This window comes from Xenia sp. Carnegie-2017, unplaced genomic scaffold, assembly GCF_021976095.1.
Source record: "Xenia sp. Carnegie-2017 unplaced genomic scaffold, XeniaSp_v1 HiC_scaffold_44, whole genome shotgun sequence".
Lineage (NCBI taxonomy): Eukaryota > Metazoa > Cnidaria > Anthozoa > Malacalcyonacea > Xeniidae > Xenia > Xenia sp. Carnegie-2017.
In genome coordinates, this window is record NW_025813509.1 from 461729 (window position 1) to 475562 (window position 13834).

The 13834-nt window shown below is 35.1% G+C and overlaps 1 protein-coding gene and 1 pseudogene across 1 annotated transcript; both read left to right on the forward strand.

Annotated features, from left to right (window-relative positions):
* The window catches only part of LOC124456245, a 109221-nt pseudogene extending 96799 nt beyond the window's left edge, over window positions 1–12422 (forward strand).
* On the forward strand, window positions 4794–6622 carry LOC124456253 (brefeldin A-inhibited guanine nucleotide-exchange protein 1-like). Its single transcript, XM_047006743.1, has 4 exons — window positions 4794–4954; window positions 5312–5477; window positions 5738–5889; window positions 6224–6622. Exons 2-4 carry the CDS (start codon window positions 5348–5350, stop codon window positions 6359–6361), a joined length of 420 nt encoding a protein of 139 aa, XP_046862699.1. The 5' UTR covers window positions 4794–4954; window positions 5312–5347; the 3' UTR covers window positions 6362–6622.
* Window positions 12423–13834: the final 1412 nt, after the last annotated feature.

Below are 13834 nucleotides of genomic sequence, written 5' to 3' on the forward strand. Positions count from 1 at the left end.
AATTAATGAATAAAGCTTTTACCATTTTGACACAAGTTCATTTGAGCTTAAGAATTGAATTTTTTTGAGTAAAATTTTTTTGATTAAAATATTGAAGAATGATAAAGTTCACTTTCTATTTTCATTTTTTAAAATAAAATTTGTCATAATGTTGATGGACTATACCAGTCCCGAGAACAGCCTTGTCGAAACGTCAGTCAACAAGGCTCAGTTTGACTCTGAAGATGACTACCGCTAAGGTTGTCGAAACGTCAGTCAACATGGCTCAGTTTGACTCTGAAAATGACTACCGCTAAGGTTGTCGAAACGTCAGTCAACATGGCTCAGTTTGACTCTGAAGATGACTACCGCTAAGGTTGTCGAAACGTCAGTGAACAACAACAAAAACTGTCCTTCTCAGGACTATACCAACCAGGACGATCTACATTTACAAACATGTAACGATACTCCCGGGTTCAAACCATTTACTTTAAATTAACAAGTCTTGTTAAAACTTTCGTAATGTGAAGGATTTTACTATTCGCGACTAAAAGAGTTAAATTAAGAGTTGGAAATATGTTCAGAAAGGATGTCCATTACGTCTGTACTGTTAGAAGAGGCTTTTACCGATAAGCAGATTGAATCATACAACCGTTTAACAACATAACAATTGAGAATATATTTTAATATAACATAACATGTGCTCTCTTATCTCGCAGAACAAAAAGTACATTGGTCACATGATTAACAATCTAGTTGAGAGTTATACACTGTGATGTCATTTCCTTTTAACATGTACTGTATTGGTTAAATATTGAGGTTACACCACAAATGGAATTATAAAAAGTTATTAAAAGAACATTGTATAACATGTATGAACATTTATGTTGGACTATGAAGACTGACTACATTCTACAAATATGGAAAGAGGCAAATGCAAAAGAGGAGAATGGAAGAATATGATCCAGGTTTTATATTTCGTAAGTAGAGTAGACAAGTTTTTAATTTAGTTTGCACGAGTATGAGGTTATTATGAAGGATCGCGGTGGTCTATTTTTACAATTTGAAGATAAAAAAAAAAATCATGTTTAAACTAGGATTTTGTGATTAAATCTTTCAATTTTTTGTTGTCAATATAAGAGGCCAAGTACTGCAAGTAAATAGTTGGTTTTCACTCGTTATTTTTTTGAAATGCATACTAAAATATTTCAGTTTCTAAAGAAAAATTACAACACAATAGTCTATTTAAAAAAGCGTTCATTGAATTGCTAAGAGAAAAAAATGTCGCTAAGTAATTGCACGAAGCATAAAAACTTATGTGATCATTAAAAACGCAAGAGGCACCAAGTAACCGGAGTCAGATTAAATAAGAAAAATTTTAAACTACGACGTTCTTTGAAACTGAATCAAAGGTTTTACCAAAATCAAAGGAGACCACTCGAACAAAATCTGTTTTCTCGTTCAACCATTTTAACCAAAGATACCGACGTTTGTAACCTTTACAACTTTACTAACATATGTTACTGAAAGTACTTAACAAAAAACGGAAAATGCCAAATGAGAAATTAATGTAACCTAGTGCAGAGAAGCCTATACCTCATCAAAGGAGCCTTTGTTAAAAGATATTATATTTTTTTTACATGAAGTACGGTGACTCAATGTTTTCTGTTTCCAGTTTGTTATTTTCATTTTTATTTGAGGGAGAACTTTTCCTTCTTGTTTCAATGTAATAAACCATGTTTAATCATTTGTACTTTGCTTAAAGTTTTATCTTATGCCAAAGAAGACAAGTACCTCCAAAGTTTGAAAGCTTCTACCAAGGTATTTATATAAACAACTAATATTTGAAAAACCATCGATCAATTTTCTATGAAAGCGATTGTGTTAAGTAGCGTAGTCAGTTCTCAAGTTTAGTCACGCTATGAAAATTTCGGAACTTTATGATCATTTATTTCCTTGGAAACCTTTTGTTTTCATTGAGAGTCTTTTACTGATCATCAGAAAGTTTAATAAAATCAATTGTGTTTTTTTAATGTACACCGTGAATGTTTAACGACATCAAAACTCAATGTTCTAAAGCTATTCATCCGACATCACTATTTACTTAATAAAAACTTAAACTGTGTTTGCATTAGCCTGTACAAACGTGCGTATCTGAGCTACATCAATTATATCAATCAAAGATAATTTGCAAATGAATCATGAAAACATGTTAGAGAAAAATTTTAAACTTTTTTCTTGAAGTAGTCTGTTTCTCATTACTATTATTTACAAAAGAACTAAAAGATGTTTTTTGTGTTTGTACTGGCTTATGCAAACCTCAAGACTTTAGTGAGAACTCTCTAGCTGGTGCAAACTGTCAACTTTTGGTGTAAAGCTTGCACTAACATTGTCTCCAGTTCTACCAAATGTCTCCTCTGTTTGCTTAACCCTGTACAACAATTAAGCATCTTTTATTTCCAAATCCCATCCTATATTCAGTCTTCACAATCCTCTCGTTCGAATTTTCTTCGTGGGTGTACAAGAGGTGAGGTGTGACCTTTCCCTTACTAATTATCAATATACCAACAATTAAATTTTTGATTTTATCTTCTTGTCATCCATTAATATCCATTCATATTAGCCATTAATGTCCATTTGTGTCCTTTATTGCAGATGCACAGACGGTCGTTGATATATATTTAAATTACAACTGTGAATTTGCTTTGTCGAATATCTTTCAAAGATTGATCAATGATTTGTCTAAACTTGCCCAAGGACGTCAAGCTATTGAATTAGGAGCAACACCAGTAAGTTGATGAATATGTTTCATAATGTTTACTTCTCTACATTCTCTTGTTCATATCTATGCCACTCGAAAAGGACTGGAACGTAGTCTATTACTATGAAAAGGACTGGGACATAGTCTATCAACATGGAAAAACTGGAGCATAGTCTATCACCATGAAAAGGACTAAAACATGTCTCTATTATTTTGTGATTATAATACATCTTTTTATCGCGTTTTTATATGAATAGTATCAATGTCGTCTTATTTTTATATGATTTTTCCAGGTTCAAGAACGCAGTATTCGTATCAAAGGTCTGGAATGTCTCGTTTCTATTCTTAAATGTATGGTAGAATGGAGCAGGGATCTTTACTTTAAACCTGATTCTCAGGTGGACGATAATTTTGGTGAGTTTTAACATCTTTATGAAACTGAAGAAACTCGCATGTAGCGAATATAAACTTAATATTGTTATACATTTCGATAAGTTATCGCTTTATGATCCATTGTACCCCTCTTTTGATATCGGCTACACTGAAGATTTTTGTCTCCTTTAAGATTCCATCTTTCTATACTCTGTATCCCCCATTTATCGAAGGTACTCCATCATTTTCTTATACACACCTTAATGTTCTTAATCGTAACTAGTTGTTCGACAATTGTAGTTAACCTCTCAGGATCTAAGCTATCCCTTAGTTATCTTTTTTACTCTTGCTGGTCTCGCGGTGGATCTAGGCTATATCTTAATGTTTATAGTTACTCATTATTGACCCATGCTACTCTCAATGTTCTAGTCTATCTCTCAATAATCTATACTATCTTCCCGATGATCTAGGCTATCTGTTAATGATCTATGCTAACCTCTTAATTATCCACGCGATCCCTTATTGATCTCCAAATCATCATAGTTAGTCCTCAATACTTCTGTTTAATCTCTTCCATATAAATTTCCTGACAGACCTGGTTGATGGTGCACCAACAATTTCTCGAAAAGGAAGCACCGAGGAGAATGAAAACGGGGGGGAACCCGGTGATTTAAAAATCTCAAAAAAGGGGGGGTAGTCAGTCGTCTCTTAATAGTACAAAAGCCATTGATTATGCTGAAGAATTTGAGAGTCTTAAACGGAAAAAAGGAGACGAAAGAAAAAGGAATTCAATTGTAAGTTTGGTCAACAATTTTGCTTATCTTCTGTACTTTTATTCAATTTTACGATTTACTTTAAGATTTAACAAGAATCCATCAAAAGGTGTAAAGTTCCTTCAATCTGAAGGTCTCCTTGACGAGACAGCAACCAAAGTCGCTCAGTTCTTACACACTGATGATACACTACACAAGGTGATGATCATTTTAGACCATCTATATCCCTTGCAATCCTTATGTTTCATTTCACATGATGTTGTCTTCTTTCACTAAAGTTTTCATTTTGTCACATTTGCACGCTATCTTTGAGGAATTTGTAGAAACATTAAATGTTCCTTTGGATTTTGACCCAGTGTTGCGTTTTATGTTTTTAAACTATGATTGGTGAGCTGATTGGTGATGCAGGACAGTAAGTATGTTTTTACACATCTCCCTCGCGTGACAATCACGTGAAATTCAAGTTAAGACGTTTGATTCTCATCTTAAGTATTTATTTCAACAAAAATTGGGTCAAGAAAAGTTGATTATGTTAATTTGCCATGAAGCCCATGAATGGTTTGCTCATGATACATGAAATAGTAAATCAGAAATTTAATCGTAAAATCAAGAATGTTTAAAATATGTTTAAGGTTGCATTAAACTCCATGTAAAAGGACAAAAGCTGTTTGAAACTAAGCATTATCTTCAATGTCTTGGTTATTTTTTTTAATAAAAAACAAAACAATTTTTAAATGCTCAAAATTTCTCTATCCAGTGAATAATACTGACAGAATTCAGTAAGATTTGCTACTGTTTAAAATAAGCAAACAATAGTAGACTTAGATCTATTATTCGTCATGTCCTCAACTGCTCTTCATATCCTCAACTGTTCCTCGTGTCTTCCTATACTTTTTAGATATGAACGAGAGATAATGTACGCCTATATAGATCAGTTGGATTTCACTGGTACCAATCTTGTGCAAGCTCTGCGATTGTTCTTACATAACTTCCGGCTTCCCGGTGAAGCGCAAAAGATCGATCGACTCATGGAGAAGTTTGCGAGTAGGTTCTGTGAAACGAACCCAAAGTAAGGATATGATTTGTGTCTTGTTATCTGTTGTTTTACATCTCGCATTGAATGCTGGTCCGTTCATTTTATATTTATCATTTGTATTTTAGTGACGATGTGTTTGCTAGTGCAGACGCTGCCTACGTTCTGGCTTATTCTATCATCATGTTGACTACTGATCTACATAGTTCACAGGTTACACAGACTTACTTTATTTGCAATGGTTTTCTATAAAAGTGACTTTATGTCTAAGATCACGTCACTCCATTGTGGTCACGCGAGATTTTCATGGCCTTGATATGGAGCCTTCATTGGAATCACGTGAAAATTTAGCCTTTAGATGCGACATCGTAATCACGTGAAATTTTCTTTCAGGTTAAACGGAAGATAACGAAAGAGCAGTACATTCAAATGAATCGTGGTATAAATGACAGTAAAGATCTTCCATCTGAATATCTTGAAGCAATTTATGATGATATTGCACAGAATGAAATCAAGATGAAACATACACCAAAAGTGAACAGTAGATACGATGCTACATGTATGTATTGGAACATTAATACGAGAATCAAGTTCTAAATGAAAAAATTGTACAGATGCTAGATAAAGGTCTTGACTGCGAACTGTTAAGTCCTAGCTCTGAGATGAAGGTGAAGGTCTTGAGATGGAGGTGTTTGTCTTGAGATGGGTGTAAGAAAGGGGCTTATAATGGATATTGTGGTGTTCGGTGTTGGTTTTAAGAGAGCTTCATTGCATTTTCATGAAACTAAAGAAATTTTTTATTGTGCTTCCACTTTACAGATTTGCAAAGTGAGAAACATCGTCGTATGTTGTATTCTATGGAAATGGAGCAGATGGCGGAAAACGCCAAAACACAAATGGAAGACGTGAGTCATATTCAGACGGATTTTGTCACGGCGACACAGATTGGTCACGTGAAGACAATGTTCAAGGTACGAGAAGGGGGTGGAGCCTGGAGGGTGATGTTTGTGGTGTATGTAAGGATTGATTAACGAAGCGTTAATTGTGATGTCAACTTATACGGACAGTGACAGTTTCAAAACATGATGACATTCATCTTCATCTTTTTAAAGAAAAGACTTAGATTTTATGTAATGAATGTTTGCGATGACGAAGAGTAAATCTGTTTGATAATCTAATATTTTAACTGACCAATGAATGATTTGACTGGATTTTCTATTAAGATAATCTACTACTTAAGATAAATCCGCATCTTACAACCGGCCCCAGTCCCCATTGTTGACCATTTTGTTTTGTGTGTTTAAGGTTGCATGGAGTCCGTTTCTTGCCGCGTTCAGCGTCAATCTACAAGACAACGACTATTCTTCTGTTGCTTCATTTTGTCTTGATGGAATCCGCTGTGCAATACGAATATCTTGCATATTCAGCTTGCCTGTAAGTTGATAAACACACAACATTCTGTTCATTTTAATATATTTGGGTATGAAATAACGACATTAATGTCTCTGCATACCTTTTCATCCCCTGGTGACCCTTTCCCGGACGTAAATATATATTCAAAAATATGTTGAATGTTGAATTGTTGAAATTTATGAATATATTTACGTAGTTACATACACGTCGTGTTCTTTGCGTGTTATATGTTCAAGGTTTGGATGATACTCATATGTATACAATAAAAACAGATGTTTCTTTACCTTTGAATTAATTGTCTGTTTGTGTACATGTATGGATATATCAGGATGCATGTGAATGTGAAATAATCTTTTCTTAAAGGTTTTTCAATGATTACAGTTAGTTATAATGATGTTAGGGAATATGAATGGAGATTCTTTACCATTAAGTTCATTTTTCGATACTCCTAATAACTCTTTTCACATTGTAGTTGGAAAGAGATGCTTTCGTACAAGCGCTATCCAGGTTCACTTTACTTACTGCGACCAGTGGCACGCATATTCATGAAATGAAAACGAAGAACATCGAGACAATCAAGACACTTCGTACCATCGCTCAAACGGATGGTAATTACATCGGGAAATCTTTTCTCGAGGTAGAGAGAATTATCTTCTATATATTATGGTTGGTGTCTACGACTGAAAATATGATCGATTGTTTTTTTCATCAAAGGAAAAAGTCTAGGTCTTGTCTGTGGGAAACTTCACGATATTGCTACAGTCTTTAACTTTCATTTTTCCAAGTGCTTTGTTGACCGTATTTCATACCCTTCATCAGAGAATCGTATCAAAATGTACATCTGTAATAAATATGCATAAGAAAATGAAGTTTTTCTCAAGATATTTTTATTTGAAGATATTTTCTACGTATGTATTTAACGTTTATGTTCGTCTTGTTGGACACTCATTTTCGTTGCTCAAATGCTCGTTCCGCTCGGCGCATCTTTTTACGTTTCCCTAAAGTCATTGTTTTCATTCTAGATATTGAAATGCATTTCCCAACTTGAATTGGCTCAACTTATCGGTACTGGTGTGAAAACGCGATACCTTCACACGGCGTCCAGCGGTGTTACTACTTCACCCACAGCATTCACCGCAAACAACAAGACATCTTATGATATAACCTCAGGTTGCTTATAACATTGTTGTGACGCTCATAGAAAAATGTCAAATACTAACGTTGGGTGCTTTTCTTTGCTTGTATTTCTATGAAGGTCGGATGCCTGTTGCCGCTGACTCGAAAAGCAGCTGGCTCACAGGAAGCCATTGGGGAGACCGCTGCACAAAATGTTGTCGTTGCAGTGGACAGGTAACGTTTACTTTAATGATAGCTATGTGGATTGTGTTTTGTGACCTATCTCCCACCCCAGGGCGAAGCTAGAACGTTAATGCAGGGGGAGAGGTGAATATTCATATATATGGTCATATATTCCGCTGTGACCAACTAATTTCTTTTCAAATTAAATAATGTCAAGCAAAACTAAATATATGAATATTCACCCCTCCCATTCAGCGTTCTGGCTTCACCCCTGCCCCCCTCCCAGGAATCTTTAAAATTGTCTTTAAGCTAGAGTGGGGCTTGTAACAGCAAGAAAAGTCGATGGTTGATTCTCTATGTAGACATGTTCATTGTGCATGTTAGCAGAGTCCTGAGAAAGACTGTTATTGTTATTGTTGACTGACGTTTTGACCTCCTTAGCGGTAGTCATCTTCAGACTCAAGTGAACCAGAGAACATTGAACATAAACATGAAAATAAAATTTTGAAGAACTCGTGCACTGTCCATACGTTATGTTCTCTCAGCAGAATATCTTCATCTCAACTTCTTCATTGTGTTTTATTACGTTTAGAGTTTTCACGGGATCAGTGAAACTGGATGGTGATGCTATCGGTAGGTTTGCATGTATACATTAAATTGCATCTTACATAAGATTTTTATACATGTAACATGACCATAATTCACTAAACATTCTTTATCCCAATTACCCAAATCTCCAATACCTCAAATCAACTGTTCCCAAATACCAAATCCCAAGTATCCAAATCTCCAGTTCCCAAATCCCAAGTATCCAAACCAATGTTCTACCAACCAAACTACACGATCAACTGTGAACTATGATGATATTTTAAAACACAGTTCTAGTTTCTCTCAAATCTGAAGTATAAAAACAAGATAATCAATGCCTTCATCTCCAATGTTCTACCAACTATAGTATTTCTCCATCTTAGATAATTTATGTTCCATTTTATCTCCGTTTTTCATTTGGCTGCGTCCGATCATGATGAAGGAATCGTGGAACTCGCTTTTGAAACAACAGGTTTGTAGTTTAAGGAAGGAGGTTTTTCTTCTAATCTTACGGCCGACCTGTCTGTTGTGTTCTTGGGGAAGGTTCTTGTATCGGAGCAAATTTTAAAATTTTAAAATAAAAATGGTTGCATATGTTTGAAGAAATGATGGTGAATCCGTTTCCAAGCTTGGACTATTTAGACATCTGTTAAATATTATTAAATTAAATTCAAATTGAATTTGAATATCGTTTAAGTAAATGTGTTTCTCGGATGTGACAGAGAACTTCGTTTATTTTGCAACAAGAATTTTATGTGTTCGTTCTTTTCCATGGTTATTCAGTCATATTTGTATAAGTTTTCAAGGTAAACTTTTATTTACCATAAAGTCGATGGATGTTCGCCTCATGATGCATGAATGAAAATTAAACGTGAGTTAATGGAGAAATGAAATAAATGTATGAAGCATTTTTTCGTTGATGCAAATTAGGAGTCAAAAGGCAGAGTTTTTTTTAACTTTTCTTGCCCTGTTTTTCTACTGTTTCAAGGCACTTCTAAATCAAAGCTTTGAGAGATTCATTTATCCCACAAGATTATCAGTGTAAAAATTTCACATCCCCCATTTTCTCTTTTAGCCACGATTTTTGAGAAATATTTCTCCGCGACCATCGACTCTCTCCAAGATGCCGTCAAGTGCTTCTCGGAATTCGCATGCAACGCAAGTTTCCCGGACACGAGTATGGAAGCAATAAGACTGATACGAAATTGCGCCAAATTTGTTCCCGAAAATCCTGTGGTACGACGATTGCAAATCTACTTTCTTTTCACCTTTGAAATGATTTAAAATTTCGCAAAATCACATCAAAGCTAACTACTTTGGATCAAATCAAATTCAAATCATCTATTTCAATCGCTTTTTCGTGTAGCATTTTCCAATGGCTTCTGTTTTCTTTTCTTTTATAAACAGATGTTTAAAGACTACGGAGTAGAGGATGCTGGGATATCAGAGCAAGACAGAATCTGGGTGAAAGGCTGGTTTCCAGTCCTTTTTGAGCTTTCGTGTATCATCAACCGATGTAAACTAGATGTCAGAACAAGGTGTGGTGGAAATATTGAGTTGTATGTATTGTATACATTAGTATGTATTGTATAATTTGAATGTTAGCTATTTTCCATCCATCAACTAGAGGCCTAACCGTGATGTTTGAAATCATGAAAACATACGGGAACACGTTTCTCCATCATTGGTGGCGTGACGTGTTTAAAGACGTGTTTCGAATTTTCGACAAAATGAAACTACCAGACAGACAGATAGATTGGCAGGAGGTTAGAAAACTGTCATTATTGTGCTTTTAATATATGGCAAGCGTCACTTCCGGCTAAATGTCGCGCTTTGATTGGCTCAGAAACATTTTTGTCGGTCCATTATTCTCCCGTAATCGACCACGGTTCAAAACACGTAGTTTTTAATATGTCGTTATTGTGGTCTTATTGTCTATGATTGCCATAAACACACATTATATCGCAAAAAGTCAACTTACATACACGACTATCCAGTTCCACATGGAATAATATTCAGTTCATGTGTTCACGTCTATCCACCTTCATTCCTCATTCACTCATCCAATTCAGTTGTGTATCCACTCCATTGAACTAAAATACATGGAACGTTACCTGTAATAGAAAACTGTAGTAATTTTTTTAAGCCAAATTTTACACCCAGACACGCGTGTGTAGTTCAATCAATTTTCACTCCGCGAGAGAATCTCGAAACACTAAACACGCGTGTCTGGATGTAAGATTTGGCTTCAATTATTTGCTTCATGTAGCGTTCCATGTATTTTAGTTCAATGATCCCATCATATCCTCCTCTATTTCTTATTCACTTCTATCCACTTTCATTCTAGAGTCACTTCATTGTGTATATCTACTCGTATTCACTTCATTCTCTATCCATTCTTATCCTCTTGCATTCTCTTGTCACACACCGATTGTATTTTGTGTAAACGATTTGTACCAGTATGGAAGGTTTGAAACAGTCGTTTGTGAAATTTACCCACCTGTAAAGAATGCTTTTGCCTTTAAATCAGGAGGGAGTAGTGTTAAACTGCGGGAAGGTCGTTTCCTTTACATAGAATAAAGTTTGTGTATAAGGTGTTGTATTTCCTCGTTATAAAATGAGACATCAGCTGAGGATGTTTTGAAAAGTGCGATGTTTCTTTATAGAAATCAGAATGGATGACAACAACTTGTAATCACGCTCTATATGCTATCATCGATGTTTTTACTCAGTATTTTTATATTCTTTCTGAAATTCTTCTTGATGATATGTATGGCCATCTAGAGTGGTGTGTCAAACAAGGTAAGCTTGAGATTACGCAAAGTGTTTGTGCTTGGCATATGCCTTGGTGATTGGTTCGTTGTGTCAGAGTTTGTGATTGGTTTGAAGTATGAGAGTTTGTGATTGGTTTGTTTTGAGGTACATTAGTATACAAGAAGTATCAGAGTTTCTTACAGGTTCGACTGTAAATGCTTTGTAACACCATGTCTTGCTTTGCTCGTTCATTTAATACATGTCTTTAGATAACGAGCAGTTAGCGAGGTCTGGTACCAATTGTTTGCAAAATCTCGTCATATCCAATGGCAACACGTTCTTCGAAGACGTCTGGGAAAAGAAATGTGAATGTGTAAAGACGATATTCGAATCAACCGTACATCACGAACTATTGAAATGGAGACCCGCTGACCAACAAGTAATGAGTCTACCCACACCTGATGTCACTCCTGAGTCATCACCACTAAAGGTAAGTTACACTTAGGGCCTGATTATATGGAGGGAGTTGGCCCGGATAGCGAGCTAGCCAGATGATTTCAAGGGATTGAAAAGAGCCAAAACTTCAAGGTTAAAAGTTACAACTGTTTGCGAAGCGCCACATGTCATTCTGGTTGTAATTCTCAAATTATGGCAAATTGGTTGTTTTATTTTTAAATGTTTTGCGTAGTTATTAAATCAGAATATTTTGAAATTGCTTGAGAAGATTTATCTGATGATAAGTATTGAATCGCTTCCATTTGCCAAAATGATTTAACGCTTGCCTGAATCCCGGCTAACGGGATCGTGTAATCCTCCCCTTAGTATTTTTTATGAAGTTTTAAAGCCCGACATTCTGAAATTATAGAGAAACTCTCATAACTATTTTCTTTGTTTTATGTATTTTTACCCTTAAAATTGACGTATATTATAGATAATATCACCTGTCGACCTGGAGGATGATATCGTGCCCAAATATCCGGAAGGTAAATAAAAAGTTTGTGAATTCTTTTAAAGGAAAATTTTTGCTTCAATTGTCTCCATGATTATAAGATTGGAAAATATATCATGGTAAGCTAAAGCACACATATTAAAAAAGCTGATTTGAACCAAAAGCTCATATGAAGCAAAAGTTTGCATATTGCAATATAGCTCGTGTGAATCTTTGACTCGTATGGACCAACACCTTGCATTCTTTGAGTAAGAAGTGAAATATTTTCCGTATTATTTTTTCAGACGAGGACAAACAAGATGGGCAGCAATCGTCAAAAGGTTTGAATGAAACGGATGAGGAAATGCTTCAAGAAACAGTTGAAGAAACCAAAGAACAAGACAGCATCAGTTTACATAGTGCGCCTAGTTTACGATTTGAACCTGTCGAAGAACACGAACCAGGTAACTATGTGTTAGAAATCAATTGAGATTAATAATTTTTTGTCACATTCTGCTGCCATTTACGTGTTTAATTTACTTTGGTTTATTGGAAAGGCGTAGCAAAACGTATAATTGATATTTGCGTTTGAAAAACTCAATCTGAAGTGAAAAGCGACGTCATGTAACATTTCCTAAAACTGTTTATGTTCTAAAAATTTACATTTTTTGCAATGATTGAAACAATAATGTTGTTAATTTTTACTAATAGAACTAATAATGTTACTAATTAGTAATTATCACTACTTCTCCTGTTAACACTTATTTTTCATAAAAAATAGCACTAACTTAAGAAACTCATTTTTGTTTTATTTTTTTGCATTCGTTGCTTATTTTATTTTATTTTAGAAGACCTCATATAAGATAAATTAGCTCTTTGTTTGGCATATTCAAATGTTCAATTTTTACCGACAAATGAAAAAATCGTCTGAGCGTGAATATGGAAATGTTCAACCAACACCCGAGTGACATTTTTTAATTTTTTCATGTATGTACTTTAACGTCGTAAAATCATCTCATTATTTTAGTTGTGCAGACGGAGAGGATGTTGTTCAATTCATTGATCATTTAAGTGTGTCGTTCAATTGGAACTTATCCTAATGATCGACAATGTCGTCTTTTTCCCAAGCACCAGCAAGCGAGAAGATGAAGATACTATGGCTGAATTACAGGTCAGTTGTAATTACGGTCATTGTAGGCAATACTGAGATAAATTGCTTTGTTGTAATGTTGTTATACCAAAGTTCCCCTTTGTGCCATAACAAAGTTCTTAGCATAAGCACAGAATAAGGAGCTTTAGCAAAGACTACGAGTTCGATTTACGTCATTTTGGCGCGAAAACATTGTTGCGACAACAAAACACGTAGCCGTCATCAATCTGAGTACGATGTTTTGTAAAGAATTCGTAGTCGCGACTACAATGTCTTTTTAAGCAAAGAAAGTAGGTAAATTTTTTCATTGTGTAAGACAGGGGTCTCCAAACTTTACAGCCAGAGGGCCACATGAACTTTCATCCAGCATGTTGAGGGCCGAAGAATATAAAAAATTTCCACGTTATCCTTCAGCTTTTTAAATTTCGCAGTGTGCTTGAAACGGAAGTAGGAAGTTGGGAGAAAATTTACGTGTTTCACTCTTTGCTAGCTATTAAAGGACATAATCGTGAACTTCTGCACAAAATTTATTTTTGTTTAATAATATTATTATTTTTCCTGAAGTGCTCTTTAAGTGGGCTGGATTGAGTAGTTTAACGGGCTCATCTGGCCTAATGGGCCGTAGTTTGGAGACCCCTGGTGTAAGAAATTAGTTTACAGTACTATTTTCGAGCATCCAGGCTTTAATTTAGAACCCTATTTGAGCGTAGATGTGCATAAAAAAGGAAAATATGACCTTGAAAACTTTTATATATTTCGTAGGCAAAGTGAACGGTAAACAAAC

Bases quoted from the DNA above. Each gene is read 5' to 3' on its own strand.
- LOC124456253 (XM_047006743.1), top strand. From the start codon at position 5,348: ATGAATCGTGGTATAAATGACAGTAAAGATCTTCCATCTGAATATCTT. The intron at 5,478-5,737 runs GTATGTATTGGA...TCCACTTTACAG, and splicing joins CAGTAGATACGATGCTACAT to ATTTGCAAAGTGAGAAACAT. The intron at 5,890-6,223 runs GTACGAGAAGGG...TGTGTGTTTAAG, and splicing joins ACGTGAAGACAATGTTCAAG to GTTGCATGGAGTCCGTTTCT.